The sequence below is a fragment of the Simochromis diagramma genome, unplaced genomic scaffold (assembly GCF_900408965.1).
Source record: "Simochromis diagramma unplaced genomic scaffold, fSimDia1.1 OVJJ01000307.1, whole genome shotgun sequence".
NCBI lineage: Eukaryota > Metazoa > Chordata > Actinopteri > Cichliformes > Cichlidae > Simochromis > Simochromis diagramma.
In genome coordinates this window covers 433,033-457,292 of record NW_024386786.1, presented here as the reverse complement: position 1 = coordinate 457,292, position 24,260 = coordinate 433,033, and the positions used below count along the sequence as shown (strand labels likewise).

Here is a 24,260-nt window from a genome sequence, read left to right as displayed (position 1 = left end):
TTGTGCTCATTAAGTAGAGAATTAGGCGTATTTATAATAACAATTTAAATGCTTCAGAGTTGGTTCTCAAAGTAGAGTTTGGGGACCCACTGGTTTCCACCACCCAATGACTAGTGGTCACCCAGTCACCCAGGTAGAGACTGGTTGGTGACGAACAGATAACCAGTGGATTCTAGAGAAAAATGTGAATTCCCTGATTGGTTAGAAGCAGTTGTTGAAGCCTGCGGACAGTTGCTTGGAAATTGATTGCTAACTTCCACTCATGCAACCCTAGAGACTGCTAAGCGAGCTCCCAGTTACAGCCAATTTCTAGGGAGAATTGTGTATTCCTTGATCAGTTGGCAAATGGTTGGGAGGTTGCTGCCAGTTGCCAGGGGAAATAGCAGGGATATGATATGGGGTACAAAATATGCAAATGTTGGTTGACTGTTTCAATCTGCTAATGATCAAAGCGATCACAAGGAGACTCCAGTCAGGAAATTTACATTTTTCCTGCATGTCCAGACTTTGCCAGGGTGTGGCCAATCTAGATGATCTCTATGTGACTGGAGGCAGAAACATGACTGAAGCGGTCCTGGCTTATGGACAGCTTTGGAGAGCATTGTTTACATATTGTCACAAGGGGGCAGTGTCGCAAGCAACCAGTGTATGGGCTACTGCTGTGTGTCCATTAACCAGCTGTGAAGAAGAACAAAGTGAAACTGGCTGTTAAAAACTATGAAAAGTGTCCACAGCAGTGACTGTCACAGATTTTTGATCTCTGAAATGTTTTTCTGCATACTTTCAATATCGAACTGCATACTGTGAGGTTTTGGAGGATAAGAGGCACGTTTGAGTCCGATGCTCATGGAAAAATATGAATATGATCAACAGTTCAGCTCAGTACAGAAAATAGTTAAGCCACAGCCACAGTTCGACTGTTATCTGAATCCAGACCCTTCCTATTCCCAGGATATCAAATGATGTGTCACTGCCGCTGGTATATGGCAGTTAAGCCTAAGGCGTCTTTTGGAGCACGGGGTTATGGGAATAGTGAGCTATTCATCACCTATAAACCCATTACAGTTGTCCCAGGGTTACATTACCCATTACAATGCACAGCGTTATTGTTGGAAAATGGTGCCATTAAATCCAAAACACAATTTTTTACCTAAAGCTAACCAAGTTAAAGAAGAAAGTGAATGAATCAACTCAGCAAGTGAAGAACCCAAAGGTCCAAATGGGACATCAGGGACAGTCTCCTGGTTGATAATCCTGTGACTCATGTTGCCTCCATCCCTCCAACCTCTATGACTCTCTTTGATCTGCAGGACCATTATTTGCTGGCGTCACTGTGTCACAGAGTGTCACCAAAGGGTGCTTTGTGCACACTGGTGAGGTGTAGATGACATCTGACAAATCCACAGCATTTCACACTTTATAATAAGAACGTGTTTAAGCATCAGTAAAATAAAATGAACCCAAAGACGTGAGGACATAGCTGAGCTCCTGTTAAACTCTGAGTGTCTAGTTCATGAAGTTCGGTTTCATATTTTGTAGAAATGAGCTGTTGCTAGCATGAAGTAGCGGTCATGGCTGCAGCTGGTGCACGATGTAAAAAGTCTCCATCACAAACGCTCGGGATGAGTCAGTTTCTTATCAAAGTGGTGGGTGATGATAATATTGAGGCTGCTTTAAGTGCAGATGATTCTGTGGAAGGATGATGGCTGGATGTACTCCAGGTTTTATGTTCTGCACTCTGCATGAACCCTGTTCCATGTGAGCGTGTGTGGTAGGCTTTTGGATTTTTATACCTGTTATTCTGTTGAATATCCAGAGAAATTAAAGGAAAAACAACCGGAACAGAAGAGCACGAAAACAATAAACACAGTTGCTTGTGGACAGCTGTGCAGCAGGATACGATTCAACGGTAATAATCTGATCATGCTTGTAGGAAAAAGCGCTGAGTTGTTTCTGATTTTGTACGAGGATGAAAAGAGGCAAAGATCTTAATGACTTTGAGGAGGAGGGCTTAATGTCTGAACACAGATGGTCTGTGCTCAGTCAGACTGCTCAGCTGGCTCAAGTCTGGAGAGGAACAGAGACTTCAGTGACATCTGCATTTGGATCTGTGGGGAAAATGTCAGTAAACAGAGTTGTAGAAACACAGTCAGCCTTCCTAACACAACTTCAAGAGGTCAAAACTCAGCAACACACAGTATCAGCAGCAACCTTTATCGTTTTATTGCCTGCCACTTTTTGAACTCCATGAACTCACAGAGTTTACATGAGATGATAAGCACACTGTATTTATTTCTGATCAATATTCTGAGCAATATTTAAAAAAAAAAATCAGTTCACTAAGTTCACTAAAAGGTTTGTGCGTAAACATGATGTGAATCAGTGTAATCACCTTCAGATCCACCAGATCTGAACCCTGCAGTCGAGTTTAACCAATGACAGTCAGCTCAGTCATCTTCATCAAAACACTGAAAGAAAGAAGATCATTTGGATTAATGTTGATGTCCACAGATTTGATCGATTAAAGACCTGGCAGCACATGGTAGCTCAGTGCATTACCAGCATATATTACACTGTTTTTTTCCTTTAATCTGTCACCTGTTGGAGAGTTGACAAATTGCTGCTAAAAGATGAAAAACAAAACAATGTAGCTCAATAACATACATAGAAAAACAGCGAAAAAAAAAAGAGAAGAGCGGAGATAAACAGATTTTAAATAGAAATATAGAAGCATCTGCTGACTGTGTGTGCATGTAGTGCATCTTTGTGTGGGCCTCGAGCTCGTCATGGCACACAAGAAGGCACTACAAAGGGTCATTAACATCGCCCTGAAAACGATTGGCCGCCCCCCTTCCCTCTCTGAAGGACCCCTACACCACCTGCTGTCTCAAAAGGGCACGCAGCATCTCGAGGGGCTGCACACACCCGGGACACCGGCTGTTTAAGCTGCCGCCGTCTGTCAGGGGACTCGGGGCGCTGAAGTCAGGGGCAAATCAAGGACGGCTCTTACAACAGGCAAAATGCCTAAACAGTGCAAATACCTGAGTGCTCTTATTTAAATCTCTGTACATATGATTCACATCTTTTATTCTTTATGTTATCTGTGATTATTGCCTTTGTTTTAGGACTGATGTGGGAGAGTACTTCTGTACAAAGTATGACAATAAAGAGTTAACGTTTTCACCTGAAGTCCAGGTGAAGCTGAAAGCGGTGGAGTCATGTGATGTTCGTGTGGGCCGGTTTGATATTCTACACTCAGTACTTCAAGAAAAATGAACTGACTTAATGCTAAAAAGAAATCCGAGTGTAAAACAGTCTTTAACATACAGCATCCAGAGATTTTAATGCCACAGCAGGTCTGAGTGGAAGTGATTATAAATACTTTATACAGTATATAGTAGATAAATTTTTTTATGGTTGTATCTATGAAATAAGCAGTACCTACATCCATTTAACAAAGGGAACAAAGTAAAAGAACAGAACAGAATAATCCACATGCAACCATCCATAAATGTAGAAATGCCATTTATGAGTAAAAGTGTAGCACAAAATGGAAAAAGCTTCTCCTAAATGTAAACGAAAAAGTAAAGAGCTTTTTCCCCGTGCAGACAGAAGACCTCTGGGTGCAGAAACAGAACAATGAGCAACAAAGAACATATGAATAAAGGATTTTAACATTATCCTTGAAGCAAATGCAGAGAACAAGCAGCACATGCAGCTTTTTGATTCCATACGGCACCACATTATACAGTCACACTCAGAAATGGTGAAGCGTGATGCTCTTATCACATAAGCCTGCCATGAAAGGTCCTGGCAGATGATGTAATGCACTGCCGTTTATCACCTGTCAGGTCCCAGAAGTAACAAGATCACAGCTGGAGTGACAACCATGGAGTTGATTCTTGTTGTTCAGATTTGGTAGCTGCTCACAGGATGTCAATATGAGGTTCAAACAGATGCTGATGGAAGCAGAGGAGGCCAAAAACAAAACCAAAATGGAAACATAAAAGACGACTAGCGTGCATGAGGACAGAATTACTTGCATGTGTCTGTGAAGGTTCTCAGTCATCCAGGTCATCGTAGTCTAAGGAGCTTGGAAAGAAAAGCGTCTGGACTTGTTTAAGTTGCTTGAAGACGTTTCACCTCTCATCCGAGAAGCTTCTTCAGTTCTAAGGTCAAATGGTGGAGAGTCCCAGATTTAAACCCAGTGGGAGTTTCCCCCCAAAGACGGACAAAGGACCCCCTGATGATCCTCTACCTAACCACATGAGCCGAAGTGTGAAGCCGAGGTGTGAATTGTGATTACCTGCATGGTTCAGAGAAACAAGTTCACAGCATCAAACCAAGACAAGAAGAGGTTTAAGGACATCTGGGTCTACAATCAAGAGATGTTTTCATGATTTGAAACTGGGTTTTCATCCAAATGCAAACCACTGGTTACAGCCAGGAAGACGACCAGATTAGATTTGCTTAAAGAGACTGCCTGGAAAAAAAAACACTAAAATCTTTGGACAGATGAAACCAAAATGAATGAAGAGAACAGTGTGGAGGAGAAAAGAAACGGCTCATGATCCAAAGCACGCACATTACCTCCATGTTTGACAGGTAATATGACATAGGGATGAGTGGCTGTCAGTGGAACAGAGCCACTAGTGTTTACTGATGATGTGACCACTGATAGTATAATCCATCCTGCTGCTTCTGACTCCGATATGAGCAGACTCATTGTCCATTTTCACTGCAGTCCAAAGACCCAAATCATACTACCAAAGTAAGCAGAGACAGTTATCAGGTCAGTCTCCTGGTCTCAACCCAATGAAAGCTATGTCGAAACCAATCACGCCATTATTTTTCTTGTGACATTACCAATAAGTTTGATGTGTCACATGGCCCTCTTCCTATTGAAAAAAACAAAAGTTGTTTCCAAGATGGCCGACTTCTAAATGGCCACCATGGTCACACAGGACTTCAATATCACCAACCATTCCCATGTTATTACAGTGTATCCATAAAATGGCCCACCCTGTATATTCACATGAGCTCTAATCACCCCCGTCATCAATCATGTTTGAAGCTTCAGATGTTCCCAAACTCCCAGAAAAACCAAAACACAAGTGCAGATTTCTGAAAAGTAATTATTTTATTAATATTTTACAATCCTTTATTCATGGTTATGTCATTATTTACTTTTTCAGCGCCACTTTGCAAGTGTCATTATTCCATGCTGTCTGATGACAACAACTGAAGGAACAAAAAAAAAAAAATAAAAAAAAAATAAGGAAGTTTGAAGGATGAGAAGTCTATACAACACTTCTTTGCCAAGGGGCAGAGAGAGATTCACATTTCAGCTCTCGGATTGACCTCTCATCCCTCCCGCTTGTCAAAAAAAAAAAAAAAAAAAAAAAGTAAACCCCCCAAAAAAGTTAAAAGCACGACTGTCAGTCAAGTGAATAAGTGTAGAGTTGTGTGTCAGGTTATAAAAACACTCCTTTGAGAAGTCGCTGATCTTTAAAAAGAACAGTCCCCGTTCTCCTCTGGCTTTTAAAATGATCTCCCCCATTTCTGGAACAAAAAAACCAAAACAAAACAAAAAAACAAACAAAGAAAAAGCACAACCTATCACAAACTTGATACAAAATATAAAGATAGTCTCTCTTCCAGGTGCTGCTCCAAACATTGGAGGATATTTTTATTAAAAACAACAAAAAAAAAAACAACAAAACAAAAAAAAAAGAAAAAAAGAAAAAAAAAGAAAAGTGAAATGAAAAGGGCCGCTGTGGTGTAAAGAGAAGAAAGGATGGAAATTAAACCTGCGGTGAGAGTCTGTCCTGGAGGGGAAGATATACTGTAGTTGTGCTGTGGCAATGGGAGCTGCTGGCGGATACATTTCCTCATAAAATGGTCTATCAAATACTTCCTGAGAAATAAAGGAAATATCTACCTGGCATGAAGAGGAGAGGAGGAGGCGGCGGCTAAGAGAGAGAGGAAGAGACAGAAACTCAAGTGTTTTGTGTCAAAAACAAGAAAAACAAGAAAAAAAAAAAATGAGCTGCTGTTGAGTTTTGCTGGCAGCTGTGGAAGAAGCTCGGGCAGTGTGAGAACGAGTGTGTTTGTGTTTGGTGTGGGCCCAGTCGGCTCAGTCGAACCCTTCAGTGTGTAAACATGGAGCAGAGAGCTGGAGGACAGAGGAGATGTGGGCAGCAGTGCTGGTGTTGCTCTGTTTGTGCTCGAGCACAGAGAGGAGGAGGAGGACGAGGGAGGGAGGAAGGAAAAAGGGAAGGAAAGAAGAGGCTGGTGGGAGACGAACAAACTGTCCATCCAGCTGCCGGCAGCATCCAACACCCACCATGATAACTGCTGGAGCTGCTCTGTGTTAGAGGATCACGTCCCCTGGTTTTAACCTGCTGCTCAGTTTTAGACGTCCAGGGTGTGAGACGCTCCGAGTGTAGCATGAGCCCGGTCTCATACCGACGCCGTCAAAGAGAAATTTTGTCAAAGCTGCTGGTGTCACAGAGGCTGATTTCACAAACAGAGCAGGTCAGGAGCTTTTTGTTTTCTAACACTTGTCAGTTCTCACATGTGGCACAAAACAGGAAGTGGCCCACACGCAGTCCTGAAAATATTTGGCTTGATTTATGTGAGGGAGCCGCGCTGATAGATCACCAATGCAGCACACAGATTTTGCACTAAGGGGCTGGCAGATTAAAGACCGGCCAAGGTCTGATCAGAATGCGGGGGACTCTAGCGTTCTCACATGTTACTAAAAGTGTGCTTGAGCCCCCCTTGGGTGCAGCAACAGTAAGCTGGACCTCGCTATCAATCTGTCATAAACAAGACAGAGCAGGACACAAAGCTCCCAAACGGAGCTTCATGGCCTCTCTGATCTTTGTGTCCACTGTTGCTCTGGTCGGAGATGCAAAAACGACCCTCTGTCTGTACTGCTGAAGACAAAACGCCAGTATCTGACGTCTTGGGATGAAAACATTTTGGCGTATTTTCAGGCATAAAGCTTCAAACCTAAATAAAGTTGTAGCTTAGCTTGTTGAAAGCTATCAGAAGCACCTGGTTAGCATCTTTCTGCTGCGTGCAGACACTGACATGAGCAGCTGATCGTATATTTGTCTGGCAGCTGGATGGGAAAACTTCTGCCGACAACCCAGCGCAGCAAAGGTGGACACAATCTGATCTGTGCACAAACAAAACAAACAAAAACCTCTTATAGAGGAACATCTGTGGACTGACTGAGCTTTCAGCAGGTATTCATAAGTGCCATTATTGTAGTCGTGAGAGGATCCCCGTGCACCTCCGCTGCGTTTGAGTGAACGCAGAAAAATTAAAACTGTGCATGACGAGAAAACTGGGAAAGGAGAAGATTTAATTACAACTTGAATTGTCCAAGCTTCTCCCAGTTTGAAGCCATTTTTGTGAAACTATGACATAACGCTGCCCACCAGGTAAAAGACAGTTACTACCAACACCTCGCCGGCTGCGTTGTCACACTCCTCCTCTGCGGATAGACGGGAGTAGGCAGGGCGGGATATTTTTAGACCAGCGGACAAAAAGCATGAACCACCTCACAAGTAAACAAACACCGACAACAACAATAACAAGAAACGGGACCTCTGGAGTGCGAGCGAGGCCTGCGGTGCCACCTACGACCAGTGTTTACCTGTTCGGCTGCTGGTTGCTCGTTTTCCCCCAAACAGACCAGAAGAGAGAAGCTAACTGCTGAGCTCCGGCTTCACAGAGCTGTAAAAGGACGCCTCATCGTCACAGCAGCAGGGCAGGTGACCTCATTAATCAGCTGTTTTACACAGAAATCCAACACTTTTGCACCTCAGGAACTTGACACCTGTGATTCCAATGATAACCGCCACACTGGGGGAAGAGATGCTAGGCCTAAATATCAGCTTCTACTCGCTTGTTGAGGCGGATGAATTCATTCATTAATATCCTCACCTACAGCATCTGATATCCGCTGCTCTATTTCAGCTCCTTCGGCGTCTGATGATATAACGAGTTAGAAAAATAGATCCGAAAATGCAGAACAGCAAATAATTTTAAATTTCATGATTAGGTTTTCATTAGTTCGGCTTACTTTTACTTTAAATTTTGTAGTTTTTTTTTTGTTTTTGTTTTTTTTTTTTAAAAAACAGATTCATTCATTGTGAATGACTTCCTGTTACTCCAACAAGACCCCAATCAGCTCTTGTTGTTGTGGAGATGAGTTTTACTTCTACATATATAAGGGTGCAGGTGAGCCTGGTTAGCACCACCTCTAACCAATACTTCACTGTTAACACCTCAATAACGGAGACAACCACACTGATCATGAAGGTCGACTTTACAGAAGAGCGATTTAAGTGCACAGCTGTACCTAATAATCTGGCCACCAACTGCATTTCACTGTAGATTCAATGTGGCTGTTCAAGTTCTCCACCTAATTTGTACTGAAGCAGAAAGACTGACGTATTAACGGACACGAAAATGATGTGTGTCCACGGATATGAAGCCCTGCTATCATTTTATTCCACTACTCCAAATCCAAATTAATCTGGATTATAAACCAGTGGAAAACAAGGCAGAAGCTCAGCATCATTATGTCTCAGGTTATGTGAAGCGTCACATTAGCAGCTGTCAAGTTCATGAAGCAGGAAAGAGCTGGCTGCTCATCCTCTTTGACGCGTCCTCGTTTGCTTCTCACTTGATTTTAAAATTCATTTCTCTCAGCTGATGCAAGTCTGAGAAGTGTTACCTCACTGATGGAGATCACATCTCCAGGTTTTCATTGGTCTGTTTAAAGCAGACAGAGCCTGCGCTGAGAATATAACTGACCAATAGTCTTTGGCCTTTAAAGGGCGGGGCTAACAGAAGCAACAGTTTTAAAGCCAAATTAACAGGATAACTCAGAGTCGAGGGCAGGGGATAGTAGAATATTATACACGTGATTATTTTGTGTGTGTGTTTGTGTGATTTGTCTAAGCCAGGAAATTTAAAAAAAAAAAAAAAAAAAAAAAAAAAGGCCTGCTGATGAAGAGATAGAAAGAAGAAAGGAGGAGATGATGGGAGTGGGAGGGGTTATCACTGCCGGTGTGAGGATGGTAAGGCGGGATTTGGAGGGTCAGGAGGAGGGACGAAACCCGCCCGCCCCCCTCCGGCCCGCACGTCTCCTTTTCCCAGCGAGGTGAGGTCAAATCCAGGAATGTCAGCAGGTGGATCAACCTTCTCCATGCGTCCATCTCTCACTTTCTCAGCTGTCAGTCCTGTCGCGTCTCTCTGCACGTCACTGGAGGTCTCGGTCTTCGAGGTACCGGTACTCAAACGTGAAGCCCTCCTTCTTCCGCTGGCCCCATTTCTCATAGTCAAAGTAAATGTATGTTCCCTAAAACAAGCAAAGAAAACACTAAGTTTGAAGACAAAGAGGAAAGCGGTCAACGCACGACTAAATGTTTGCAGAAACATCCAGATCGTTCAAGTTTTTAAACTCTGCGACTGAACACACAGATGCGATTCTCACCTGCTCAAACTCATCAGTGATGGTCTTGGGTTCTTCGTGCCTCTGAAACCACATCATGTACTTTGTGTGGAACCTCCACGACTGCTTCTTCAGGGCTTTGGCTGCCAGATACTGGGCCTTAGTGCCCTGCAGAGAGGGGGAGAGGAGAAGACGAGTGCTGAGAAATGAGACTAAATTAGGAGCACGTTTTGGCTCTGAGGAGAAAGAAATCCTCAATTTTACTTGTAATACGATTCATAAATACCTCATGAGCCTAATTTAAATCTGACTTTAGTGTAATCAATTTAGTCTTGACCCTGGACTCCCTAACAGGCCCTTCTTTCATTTAAACTAATCATCTTCATCCTCCAAATTCCGATTCAGCAGATCCAATTATAACCTAAAACAGTCTCACAGAAAGAGTTTGCTGTAAACAACATTTAAGCAGAAACGGACCAACACAGCTTACCTCCAGGTAGTAAAAGATGAAGAAGAGGGTCTCTGTGGAAAGCCTCTGGTAAAACTCTACAGTGTCTGAGTGGGGCGGTGGCACCTGGTGGTGGAAAGGCAGGGTGGGGCAGGGGTTTCTCATCAGGTACTGCCTGTAATACACAGAGACAGAGAGGGGAGTTAATGGTTTATAAATGAAGAAAATGGCAAGAATTTAGCATAACTTTTTAGATAACACGCTGCATTCCTAAAGTCTTATCTTCAGTATAGAAGGGGGGGGGGGGGCGAAACAGAGAAAAGATGAAAAAAAAAAATTGTCTTGATCTCATTTTTTTTTTTTAAGCATCTTTACCTAAAAATCAGTTTTTCATCTCAACTATATTAGATGTTTAAGAAAATCCACAATTAAAACTTATGTGCTGTCAGAAAAAGGTGAAAGTACTGAAGCACCTCCCTTTAAAACCTTCCATTTGTCAGGGGCAGCCAATCAGAAGACAGGTGGCTTAAAGAGAGGGTGGCCTTAAAAGCAGATGAACTGATGGGCTCTACGAAAGCTCAGATGGATTTTTGTTGAGCCGTGATGCATGTTAAGCTACTCTAGTAGAGCTTGAGAATAAAAATATGGGGCTGAAAATAAGCAGAACAAAATAACCGATTAGGATTTCTTCCATAACCTAAACAACCCCCATCGACAGACTTCACCCATCGTCTCTGCACAGTTAAAAGTGAAGAAGCTCTGTTTTAAGGCTTTTTAAAACATAAATATAAAGAAATGCAAACACTAAGTGCAAAAATAAAGTAAACCAACAGGTTGAGATTCCCATTTGTAAACACCAAGTCAAGATGGGCAATCAGAACCACTGACACCGTGACATCAGAAACTACAAACTGGTCGAAATGTAAGAAAAATCAAAGCCTAACATTTATAATGTGTTTAATTGTGAGAATCTGAGTTATTCTCATGGCAGACTCTCATTTTACCAACATGTGATCTGAAGACCGAGATGTCACATGTTGAGGAACATGTGGGTCGTACGTACACAATGATCTATATAAAGATTTTCCTTCCCTGATGGATTCACAGAAAGTAGGAAAATTCAGCAGTGGGTCACTCTCTCTACCTAAATGCACTTTTCCGAGTATTTTTAGAATGGTGACAAACCCAGTTTGTCCGTTTCCATGAAGCTGTGTGCACAGAGGGTGCGCCTAAAATAACAGAGTCCCACAAACGGAGCAGAACAGAAAGTGTGCGAGTGTCTGACTAATGTGAGCACTTCAAATCAAACGTGGAGGAAATGAGCTCTGCGCGTGTAGGAGAAACAAGTGTGTGCGTGTAAGCTGAAGGTAAATTATACTTTAAGAAACAGGTGGAACAAACACGTCTGTCACGCTTTTATTACAGAGTCATGTTTTAATCACAACAAGACAAAATCCACGCTCTGCGTGTGTGTGTGTGTGTGTGTGCTCTCATCTGTAAAGCACAACAGGTACTGTGGGACAAGAGGGTTTGAGTGTTTGATTTAAATGTCAATTGTATCTGTGTGGGCTGACTGCATTGTAGATACTGCACCAGTATAATCACTTCTGCAATTATGACTGTGTGTGTACAGGTGGGCTACATTACTGAGCACTCCAGTATCAGACGGTACTACACACAAATCGAATAAAGCAGTGGGGTTTTTATTCCCTGTGCTGCAGTTTCTCCCACTGACTTCAGTTGACTGGATTTTGCTCTTTTAAATATTTTTTACTATTGTTTACACAAAGAGCTGAGGCGCTTTTGTCCAATCTGATCTGTAGAAGTCTTGATAGATTCACTGTGAGGAGATCTTTTAACAACTGTAGTGTATGGTGCTGGTCAAAAGTTAAGTCACTTGTAAATGGGTAAATATGGAATAGATACAGTGATTTATTTATGTTTGGAAAGTGCACAAACATGAATTTCCACAGTTTTGTTGTGCATGTACAATAACAAAGGGTCATTTCATTCTATGCTATGAGTGGAAAACAGTATATGAGGGAAGAAAAGTGCAGCACTAATGAGCCTGAAAGTCAATATTTGGTATGACCACCTTTATTCAACACAGAGTGAACAGAATATACTGCACTGGGATGTGTTTGGGATCACTGACATGCTGCAGAATTAAGACATTATCAGTGAGTAACCTTCCAGGTTATATTGCATAGAGGATGCAAATCTGACTTTCTGTATGTACGACTTAGTTCTGCATGACAGAGTCTCCACCATGTTTTACAGATGACTGTAGACACTCACTGTTGTACCGCAGTGAACTACAGAGTCTTCTTAGATTCAGGTAAAGAAATGGTCTTTATTTTATTTTATTTTTTACAGCTGACTTGACCCTGGCCTCCTCTGAATTTAAACAGTTGTTTGTTTGTGAAGCTGCCTGTAGTGTGTTGTGTATAACGATGCTTTTTCTGACTGCAGAAAAGGTGGGTGGTAAAAATTTCACTGCACCTGATTCTCTCGGAGTCGGATGGGTGTGGCATATGCGTCCACGCCTGCTCCTGCATGGCCTGTTGGTAGCCCTGGTCTTTGGACAGGGGAACCGGCCCCAGCGGACACACCCCCAACGATGGGGGGATGCTGACTTCTGACAGCGAGGGCTGAGGTCCTGATGGGGGGCCTGAAGGGGCCGTAGTGCTGCTGGGGAATATTTCTGAATAAGAAAGAGTGAGGGGAAGTGACGATGAGAGGGATTCGGGTTTTGGAAATGGAGAGAAAGAAAAGTGGAGTTGAGTCAGGGATGATAATATCATCAGCAGTTTTTGTTCAGAGGCGGCTGAGAGTGGGAGGTGAGATGACATTTTGTTCCATTAAAATACAGCTTTTCCATTTCTGCTCTATGGTAACCCTCCATCTCTTTTTATCAAGGTGTGTGTGTGTCTTACCTGAGGTGAGGTGCAGGGAGGTCACATCTCCCTCGATCCCTGAGCTCATTGCTGCTCGCTCGGCCATGGACTTGAGGCTGCTCAGAGGCTCTTGGGGCTGATGAGGACAGACAAGGAGACACTTGGGAAAAAAGATTCTCCAGGACGTGTGCACAGAGTTATCATACCTGCTTGAACACAGGAACTCGAGTTCCCGCACCACTGATAATGCTGTCATGGAAATCACTTTGACTTCAGTTTCGGGCTGTTTGGTTTCTCTGCTCCTGTGCCCTCCCTTCCTAAGATGCATGTGACGTAGCGTCAGGCAGCTTGAGGAGTGATTTCAAGATGACATGACGAAACAACAACAAAAATAATGCACTATATGTTCGCAAGTACGTGGATAGCTTGGAGAGCGTCCTTCAATATCATACTGCAATAATGTGATTTACTTCAACTCTTAGATCAGAGATTTTTGTTACCACGACTAAAACCACATCCATAAAGAAATTATTGTTCTCGTTTGGTGTGTTGACTGCGGTCAGGTTTTATGTGGTGGACCTAAAGTTGTGTGTACTCGTGTCTGCAGGCACATCCAGGGGGTTCAAAGATACTTTAGATTGGTCTGTAGTGCAACCATTCAGACTGTTTATGGAGTGCCAAATCATGAAGAATATAAAAAGATCGAAGATGAGTTTTAGTGAAGGAGGTCAGCACTCTAGTATCAAAAAACCTCTTGTTTCTGTACATCCCCTACAAAAGTCCTACTTTACTCTCCATATTTTCTCAGATCATCCAAAATCAGTTGGAGAACCACTGGGTTAGTCTAACATATTCCATAAAAATATTTCAAACATTTCAATTTTGGTAAAATATTCACTTCACACCGAGTCTCGAATACCTACCAGCTAAAATGATCCCACAGACTTTTCTCCTGATACTAATAAATATTAAATATTGTCGCCATGGTTCAACTTCACTTTTATGTAAAGACGGGGAATTTGAGAGAAGCGAAATCGCAGGACTAAGTTATAAAAATGCGTTTCTCTAAATTGATTCCACATATCAGTTGCACTCCAGTTGGCTGTATTATGAGCGAACATTTGCAGATTTATTAAAATACGTCAACAACTGTATTTGCTCAAGTAAAAGGGAGGCGAAATGTTACTCTGCACTGGGTCTAAACGCACCACTGATATGGTCTTATCACCACAGACCGAACAAAAATATGGTTTATAATTGCCTCATAATTTGTGATCAGCTTTTAGAAACTGGAGTAATTTACTGCAATTATACAACCGATATTACATCGGCAGGCTTTTCTTTTGTTGTCCAAGGACACTATCCAAAAGTACTGAGCTGTGCAACACTAAGCTCCGTTACAGATTTACACCGCCTTGAAATTTTATACAACAGGAAGTTTGTATGAAATTCACAGGGCTGCAAATTCTCCAGCAAAAACTGTTTTTGCAAGTTTTCAGTAATTCAGATTTTGCAGCTTTAACATTTCATTCATCAAGAATCAAATGATCTTACTCTTTTTTTTTATATCCCCATGGAAACACTGTATAATTGGAGATCACTTTTGAACTTACAATGATCTGGCACAACATTATGACTACCTCTAATATTCTGTTTGCCCCCCTTCTGCTGCACTGATCCGTCAAAGCACAGACTCAACCCCACCCCTGAGTGTGCTGTGGTATCTGCACCGAAATGTTAGCACCAGTTCCTCTAAGTCCTGTGAGCTGCGAGGTCAGGGATCCATGCATCAGACTTGTTTATCCAGCACATCTCACACTTGTGCAACTGGATTGAGATCTGGGGAATTTGGAGACCAAATCAAGACCTCAAACTTATTGTTCTGCTCTTCAAATCATTCCTGAACCATTTTTTGCTTTGTGGGTGGATGCATTACCCTGCTGAAGATGCCATAGCCATCAGGGAATACAGTTTCCATGAAAGGGTGTGCATGGTCTACAGAAATGCTTAGTTAGGTGGTAAATGTCAAAGTAACATCCACATGGATGGCAGGAACCAAAGTTTCTCAGCAGAACATTTCTCAGAGCATCATACTGCCTCTGCTGGCTTGCCTTCTTTCAAATAGTACATCCTGATGCCAGATGGTCCCCCAGGTAAGCACGGCACAAACACGCAGCAATCACAAGATTTAAAAGAAAGCCATTTCATCATACCAGGCCTCCTGTTGCTCTGTGGTCCAGTTCTGATGCTCAAATCTGTACTTTTACCCAATTTTCCTGCTTTTAATACATCAACTCTGAGCACAGTGTTCCCTTGGTCCCTGATATCCCCACTCACTAACAGGTGCCATGATGAAGAGATAATCAGAGTCATTCACTTCACCTGTCAGGGGTCATTATGCTATGTGTGATCAGTGTATAATCATACCTCTTTAAAACATTACTGTACCAACCTAACTTGGCAGGTATTTGGTTCCTCCCTGTCGACATTTATTGATTTTTGGCACTGTTCTCTCAGTGTTTGCTGAAATTTGCTTTAAACAGCTCTGTTAATCAACAAACAGCAGTAATGAGACTGTAATCATCTCCCCTTTGGATTTAACTGTTGGCAGAACGAATTAATTAAAGCAAAGGCCATTCTTATTGTGTCTGCATGCAAATTAATAGTCTGTGGAGATTTGGGAGATTAAGTTGCTCTCTTAGCAAACAACATTCAAATCCCAAAATCCCATATCCCCCCAAAACGATTAAAAACATAGCTGTTCACCTTCGTATGTTCAAATGTGTCTCACCTTGATGCTGTCGGAGGACTGCTGTGAGTAGGACATTGGTCCATTCAACAGGTTGCTGCCGCTCACTGTTTTGGCCTCGCTGTATGAGGCCGGGGATGGAGAGTTGGACGACAAACTCATAGAGCCCAGTAGACTGGGACCAGTGTCCTTACTGGAAATAGGAAACATGGATTAGTTTAGGCTGGGGTCACAGTCAAAAAGGAGCACAAATCTAAAGAAGTTACAGAAAGTCTTGTTTTTCACAAGCAGCAGAAGTTTCACAGTAAAATCCCCTTTGACAAATACTCCTGTGCAGGCCGAAGGTTAAAAGGCTTTTAATTAGAAGTGCATATAGGAAGACTTTAATGCAGTCATTTTAGCTATGGAATCTGAGCGGCTCTAAGACAAATAAGAAATAAAGTCTAACAAAAAGGAGAGGGTAGTGGTGACAGTCAATTTAATTAAAATGCTACTATAAAAACAATCATGTCCTCTAACCAGCTGCTTTGGCTACTTACGGCTGATTGGCTGTGGAGGTCAAAGATGAGGGTTGGCTGCTTTGCAATTGGCTGGCACTGTTGAGGGCGGAGTCTGCTGTGTTGTCTGCTACCACAGCACTGTAACCTGTAATAAAAACATAAATACATAAATGCACTTAGAAATCATCCTCAGGTGTAATTTCTCTCTGAAACTTTATTTCTACAGATGCTGGAAAAACGCAGACATCAGATACTCACTAGTGCTACCGTTCTGCTTCTGTCGGCTCGGTGGTCGGACAGGGAGCGAGTTTCCTCCTACTACTACACTCCCTGCTGATCCCGAGCTGCCTCCGTTGCTCCCGATGACTCCTACTCCGCTACCTGGGGCTAAACCTCCCACCGAGCTCGGTGACACCAAGGATGAGCCCTGCACCCCTGACTGACTAGAGCCCAAACCCAGAATCCCAGAGCCAACCACGCCCGGCGCTGCACCCAGCAGACCTCCTGTCGAGGATGTCGGCCCGCCGACTGTCATGTTCCCGCTGCCGATGGAGCCTACAGCACTGTTGGTCGTTGCTGTGCTGACTCCACCCAAAGAGCCTGGTAAGCTGGAGCCGACCGCCTGAGCGTAGGGTGCAGGGGTGTTACTGGACAGAAGGCCTGCCATGGTGCCCGTCAGGGATGCCGGCATCCCCGACAGGCCGAGGCCACCGGACATGGGGCTGGTGGTGACGGCGCCCGAAATGCCTTTCCCCAAAGAGAGGCCCAGGCTAAGGCCCAGGCTGTTGGAGGTTGGCGTGGACCCTGATGGAGCCTGCGGCTGCGAATTTGAAGCACGGAGCTCCTGTGTGCTGGCATTGGGTGGAGAGGCGGCCAGTGAGGCAGGGTGGCTGTTGGTGGAGGTGCTGGAGTTGGAGATAGGAGCTGAGGAGGAGGAAGAGGAGCTAACGGAGTTTTTGGCCTGTTGCTGCTGCGCTGACGGGTGCGGCGGCTGCTGGGTGGCGTTGCTGTAGCTGCCAGCGGAAGTGTTGGTGAGGTGACCTGCTGAGTTGCTGTGATGACTGTTGCCCCCAGAGCTACTGCTTCCTCCCCCAGCGATGGTCGCCATAGAGATCATTGAAGATGAGGTCAGTCCCGAGACGGAAGAAGCAGAGGAGGAGGAAGAAGAGGATAACGAAGAGGAGGGATTTCCATTCTTCACAGGCGACTAAAAAAATATAAAAAAAATACATGAATTAATTAAAAATTAACCTGATGTCTTAATCAATGACTTTTCAAAGCACTGCTCTTGTTGCTCCATTATCTGATGGACAACAATTGTTTTTTGCCCAATAACACATCATTGTTTAATTACAGTACAATGAACACTGCTCATTTATCGCTGAGGACAAATCATAAACCTAAGTCAAAGATTCGATTCAACATGAGGGACTGACCCACACAACAATATATTTTAAAGCAGATGAGATAAGTATGTTGTTTGGGGATTTCAGGGAAAAATCTCCATGAAAATTTCAGGCTCATTTGTGGACTTAAAACAGGAGAAGGATAGTGCTTTGTTTTCCCTGCTAGTCATCGATGAAGGAGATAACAAAGAGACTGTCCAACATTTATATACAACTGTCACCATTGGCTGTATTTAAAAGGTGTAGCCATTATGAAGAATCCTGTTGTCAAGTCTCAACCTAAGTGTTTTTGCCATGAAGGCTTTTTTTAACATGTAGAACTAGATGTCTTTTTGCAACCAGAGGGATCGCCCCCTACAGGACATTGGAGAGATTGCAGGTTTAAGCAGACACGTCATGTGAGGAGACTCAAAGAATCCTGAATAGAAATCTTTGCAGTAGCAAAGAAGGTGGTTGGCTTAAAATTTAAGTAGTAAAAACAGGCAACATATTAGTACATACTAATTAATGTTGTTGCCCTGGTGCATGACCATAGATGTTTATGACAGTTTCAGCTATGTTGTAGCAAACCTCTCTACTCTTGTGTTTTAGTAAAGATGTAGAAATTTTACACTTTTTGTTTGTGGTGTGTTGAGCAGTGTTGGTGCTCTGGATACTGTGGTTTGAGGTTCTGACTCTTTCCTAGTTTGTTTAGGATCAGACTGGTTCCAAGATGACTCTAGAGTTGTTAGACCAGAGTCCAGATGGACTTTGGTTTAAGGCATGCACTTACATAGACTTTACATGCGGTCTATGATGTTCACACTGCAGCACTTTATGATAATCTCAGAAGGTAATGATGTTCCTGGAGCTTTCGGCACTCCTGCTTTACTGGGAGAGGTTTCGGCATCTTCACACTAACCTGACTAACTTCACTGTCTGTCGAACGTCCCCTCTTCTTATCATCTTCTGAGTTCTCCTGAAAAAACAAAAAAACAAAACAAAACACACATGGCATTAGGGCCACAGAGACAAACACCATGGTTGTCATCCTCATACGCGCCAATGCAAATGTGTGTGTGAAGTGAAAAAAGAAGAAGGGGGGGGGGGGAGCAGGCAGTAGCAGATTTAAGCTTTGCAGAGCTTTTTGGGTCTCATGTTTTAATTCTTCTGGTTAAAGTATCCATAGCTGTCCATTGCAGTTAAGTAATTAATGCACTTTATATTTAATTTGCATTTACCATCAACAACTTTATACGAGCACATTTTTTCTTCTCAGTCTTGCTTAATTCTTATGCTGCTTATGTGTATGGGAAAATTGAGATCTTTCATTTCAGATTTTTGCACTGTGTGCAGAAACACGCAAAGTAAACCTCAATTTAAGAAGCGTGCACTTACATTAACATTACTCTGTGTACATGTTGGTATATCAGAATCAACCCACTATCTGCAATGTGCATCCTGCCACATTCCCATTCCTGTGTGCATGTTAACACAAAGGTGTGTCACGGAAAAAGCTGTGGAATTTTTCTAAAAATTGGCTGCAGAGAGAGTAACCCTATAAAGACAATCAAAGCACAACGCAAAAATAAAACAAAGTGAACACATACTACAGGTTGAAAGCAACACAGCAGCTACAGCCAAAGTAGAGCGAGTGTATGTACGGGAAGAAGAAAAAACACTGTATGAATATATATATTGTAAGTGCTTTGGCAGAACATAAGAGGCAGACTAAGTGAACAGACTTATCAGTATCACAGCTCTATCACTGCTTAGACGTGTTTATGGTAAAGACAATGTAAGCTGTATTTTATAAGCTGCAGCCGTGACAGTGTTTAACAGGACAAGTACAGATTTAATGTTTGAAAGAAAGAAAAAAAATAATCAAACTGAGGCTCAGACTATGTGCAAAAGGTCAGCAAGTACAAGAGGTGCCCTATTTTAGGATTTTTCTTTATATACGTTTAGGCTTACAGATCAATAAAACTGTTTAAAAATTGCAGCCACTGAGGGGGAAAAAACAACAACAACAACATAGGAATAAAGTTTCATCTTTGAATCTACATTTTTTACTGGAGATCAGTATCAACTCAGAAATTACAAAACCTGATGGTTTGATGGTTTTTAAAAACTTTATACCCTCCATGCATCAAGTTCAACAAGTTCTACAATGAATGCTGATGCAATTTTCTGGAGCACTGATTGGTCAGTAGGGGGTGGTTATACATGCGTTGATCTTTTATCTTGCACGCGATCTGCTCCGGAACAGATTAGCTCTGTAGCTTAAGTGAGTGCTAATAAAATTAACTACCTCTGGAACACTAAAACTTCCAGATTCTGCTTCGTAGAACAGCCGTCTGTCATTTGGGACTCCCAGATGTTTTGTTACATTTGACTTTTAGTGCAAACTCTAAGGTAAAGCAAACATCCAAACTTATACTGCGTCTCATTATCATCATGTATGTCTGTGTCGAACAAACTCAACAACTTCTAGAAACCTTCACAGCCGAGTCAGAGCAGCCTACTGAAGACCTTCCTCATCCTTTACATTCCCTTTAATGCCACGGTGTAACTTCTCATCAGCAGCGCGGAACAATACCACGCCTTCTATTCAGACAAACGAGCCCTATAATAACTGCTCTCACTACATACTGTGTGTGGGCGGATAGGAAGAACAGATGATATAAAGGCAACGCAACAGAACAATGAGAGCAGATGGCAGGGCACTACAATAGCTACAAAGGCAATTATCTTTCATTTATATTTTAGATATTGACTCAACTTGAGTGTAACAATCGACTTAATTTCCCTCGATTACCAGTATTACTTCAATAGAACCATTAGTGACAGGTTCAGCAGTCAGTGATGAGATAAAACTGGATGATTATTTTTGGTGGAAAAGCAGCAGGTTAATTTATTCATTTGGATTTTTAAAGTAATTTTAATTGTCATATCACTGGGGACGGGAACATCAAGGATGCAAATAATATGCAGAAAAGCTTGAATGATTGTGAGCAACAAGTAGGGTCCAAATTACTCTTAATCCTTTTTAAATGACTTTAAAAAGCCCTCAGTGTTTTATTTATTAGTGCACAGCTAGCACAGACAAAAGCGCACACATAACAGAAGCTTTAGCTAACTCTGGGGAAAGTTCTTACTGTAGTGCAAGTAGCAGGCGACGGGGGGATGGGTGAAGATGAGGTGGTGGAGGTGGGTGTGCTGCTGGACTGCTGGAAGATCTCGTCCTCCAAGTGCGAGTGCCCCGGCGGTGAAGTGGCGACCAGCGACTGAGCTGGAGAGAGCAGAGGCAGAGAGGGAGGTCAGTGAAAGTCAAAAGGCCTTTAAGACTTTGGTAGGTTTAAATGTTTAAAGCAGTTTACAAAAAACTGTGGTTTGGGCCATTTTAATAATATATGATGTATATATGATATAGTCGAAAATGTTAAGATTTTCCATTGGAAGTGACCGGGATTAGAAAGGAGAATATAAAAGGATGAGTTTGGACATGTGCAGAATAGAGACGTTGGATTGACTGGAAGAAGAAAATGCTGAATATGGAGCAGACAGGCAGAAGGAAAAGAGAAAGACCACAGAGAAGATTCATGGATGTAGTGACGGAAAACATGGTTGGTGTGACAGAGGAGGATGCTGGGGATACGGGGAGGATATTACGTGCAACTAGAAAAAGTTGCATTTCCTGTGAAAATGCAGTGTGAATGCCGTGTAGTGGAATCTGAAAAAAAAAGCAGAACTATCTGCTGAAAAGAGGCGTAGAAGCTTATCTCTTTGGTGAAAACTGCTTTATTTGAAAGGGTGGAGCGAGTGCAAGAGGAAAAGATGTGGGGCAGCAGCCATAGGTAGGATTTGAACCTGCACCACCTGATCTCAAGGCGGCTACTCATCTCACTAAACCAAACTGGAGCAGAAGAAACTGAAATTTGTGCTGAAAACAGGTGAAAAAGCTGAACTTTCTGCTTAAAGGAGGTGAACTTGTTGAACTTTCTTCTGAAAAGAGGTGAAGAAACTGAAATTTGTGTTGAAAAGACTTAAAAAAAAAGAAAAAAAAAAAAAAAAGAAAAAAGAAAAAAAAAGTTGAACTGTTAGCTGAAGAAATTGTTGCCATAGGTGGGACTTGAACCCGGGCCTCCCGCTCTGAGAACGGCTGCTCATCTCACTGAGCTAAAACACAGCCCACCCGCGGGGAGCTAAATCAGCATAGACACTTGTGATGTGGTCCCATTCATCTCAAGGGGCCAAAAAAAGGGCATAAAATGCTTAATATTTCAAAAAGTATAAATGTTACGAGCGCCAAAAGATATAGCTGGCATTAGCAGAAAGAGCAGAACAGTTTAAAATCTGAACGGTGAAAATCGGCTGAAAACTGAGGGAGTTTTCAGCCTCGCGGCATTCACACAATTACACGTAAACAAATAAAAAGTGTGAATTCAGAAACCAAACCCCGGTTCCTTCTCTACTTACGAATGTCCTCCAAATCCAGATCGTCGTAAAGGAATTCGTTCTCCTCAAAGTCGGGATCCTGCGACGAGTCGATATAATACTCTACGTCATCCTGAGGAAAGTGCAGATAGAAAGGAAAGTTACAAGAAAGCTTCGTACACGACATTTCTTAAACTAATTTTGTGTGTGGCACTATATAAATAAATTCATCTGATGAAGGTTTACACTTTTTGTATAAACATCATTTCATTTAGTTGATGGAAAAACAAAGAAAAAGGCCGTAAAACTAATTTTTAGGAAAAGTTTGGCACACTAATTAACTTAGAATAAGTTATTTCTGCAAGTAACACCCAAAGAAGATCTTGTGGACACAAAAGTTGCTGATTCTATGTTTAAAACTGAGAAAAGGACAGAAAACACCAATCACTCTAGCCTCTGACCTTGATCTTCCTGATGGCTTCCACCTGCACAGAGTCGTTGTCCAGCATCCTCAGTATCGTCTCCAGCATCCGGATGTGGTACCGATGCCTCTCAATGAATTTCTTCAGCTCCTCGATCCGGTCCTGCTTCTGTACAACCAGAAATAGGCGAGAAGAAGAAAAACAAAACAAAACAGCAATTTAAGTAATGTAAGGAGGCAACACAGGCCCACAATCTACTTCTTAATTTGCTTAAGTCCAAACATTGATTATATCTGTGTTATGAAAATCTCTTAACACGTTTGAGCATGCCAATTCTCTACATTAATTATTTACTGTTGGACTACAAAAAAGGTCCAAATGTATATCTACCATTGTTGCAAAAAAAAAAAAAAAAAAAAAAAAAAAAAAAAAAAATCATGTTACATATTTAAAAATTGAAACAAAAAGCAAACAGCAGCCGGAGCATTTGACAGCTATAAGGCTGTGCGAGCGTAACGTGCTGCTACATGTGCACTTTATGGCTTAATGCATCATATAAGCTAGCTCACGCATAACTGCACCTCTTACTTCAATATGTAATATTTCTAAAGCTTCTACATATTCTGGAGCTCTCAGCCATGTATTGCGTTTCTTTGTCCAGAGGTAAGTTTAGATAAAACTAACACACCCAGATACCTCTGAGGAATAAAAGAAAAGAGTGCACGAGCAAGCTGGGCTGGTGTGATTATAACAACACAGCAGCTGTTAAAACAGGCAGTCAGGACTCTTATGGAAATGTCTGGTGTGGCTGCTGGTGCAGGCAGCCAAGTGTGGCATGTTAATGTTTCACCTTAGTGCATTTTAACGCTGCACCAGAACAGTCAGGAGCATGAACAAGCCTCCAACATACACCTGAACTCTTTGGCCTCTTGTGCCACAGCTACAGTTGTAGTCAGACGTTTTTATGTACTTAGAAGCATGAATTTAATGAGATCATCCTTGTACTGTTTTTTTCCCAGGGTGGCATCATGGTGCAGCACACATCTTTAATGAGTTTAAAAACAATCGGCTGCACAAGTTTGTTTTCTCTAATCCACACAGCCTCAAAGATATGAAGGATTTGTTTGACAGCACTTACTGCATTGAGCAATACTCTGAATGGGAAAATCCAAAACTACCCCATGACGTTCATGTCCATGAGGAGTATGCAGACCACAAGTGTAATTAAGAAACGGTCCAAGCCTGGTTCCCCCTATACAAGTTTATTTGGCTCTAACATTAATAAAACAAATTGTTTTCTCTTTTATTTTTTGTTTCCCTATTTTGATCCCAATAAAGCCTTAAAAGACTCAAAATATAAAGTATATTGTAATGTTAATCTAAAAAACAAAAAAATTAAAAAAAAAACAAAAAATAAGTTGTGAGTTTTGTATGAATTCTTTAGTCCGGCTACAGCAGTCTGCAGCAAATGTTACTCAAACAGGGGAAAAGTGCATTTGTTACAGAGTATTTTCAATTGCAGATTAAAACACATTTGGTGCTCTCGTAAGTATTTGGGGCAGCAGAACAAAATAAAGAGTGTGTGTGTGTCTGATGTTAATGCAGCAGTGTGTATCGGAGGACTCGAGTTTTTAATAGTTTCTGGACAACAAAAGAGCTGGAAGAACACAACACGCTCACAGTGAGAGGAAAAAACATCACCAGAGGTATCCTGTAAATTATAAAATAAAAAAAATAAAAATGTTAAAAATTTTAGTCATGAGCTTCTTTCATCCAAAGAGAACAATAAGAAATATTTATACTGCCAGTATTTCCTCTTTGTGCAGAGTAGCCTGAAACTGATTTTCTGAACATGTCACTGTCCTCAGACGGCCTCCAATCACTAGATCTCAATCTAATGGAGCTCCCTTCTGGGATGCGATAGAACGGCAGATTTATACTGGGGAT

At 42.1% G+C, this 24,260-nt stretch overlaps 1 protein-coding gene across 2 annotated transcripts in view; it reads right to left on the bottom strand.

Annotated features, from left to right (window-relative positions):
• Positions 1–6,224: 6,224 nt before the first annotated feature.
• Positions 6,225–24,260, bottom strand: part of cnot3b (CCR4-NOT transcription complex, subunit 3b) — a 42,208-nt gene continuing 24,172 nt past the window's right edge. For both annotated transcript variants that reach the window (XM_040022981.1, XM_040022982.1), the window contains 12 exons: positions 22,353–22,481; positions 21,934–22,024; positions 20,613–20,746; positions 18,377–18,433; positions 16,328–17,276; positions 16,109–16,214; positions 15,612–15,762; positions 12,860–12,956; positions 12,426–12,627; positions 9,966–10,098; positions 9,518–9,643; positions 6,225–9,382 (listed from right to left, as the gene is read on the bottom strand). In XM_040022981.1, coding sequence (XP_039878915.1) covers positions 9,284–9,382; positions 9,518–9,643; positions 9,966–10,098; positions 12,426–12,627; positions 12,860–12,956; positions 15,612–15,762; positions 16,109–16,214; positions 16,328–17,276; positions 18,377–18,433; positions 20,613–20,746; positions 21,934–22,024; positions 22,353–22,481 — 2,274 coding nt within the window. In that variant the 3' untranslated portion in view covers positions 6,225–9,283. The remainder of the gene's footprint in view (positions 9,383–9,517; positions 9,644–9,965; positions 10,099–12,425; positions 12,628–12,859; positions 12,957–15,611; positions 15,763–16,108; positions 16,215–16,327; positions 17,277–18,376; positions 18,434–20,612; positions 20,747–21,933; positions 22,025–22,352; positions 22,482–24,260) is intronic.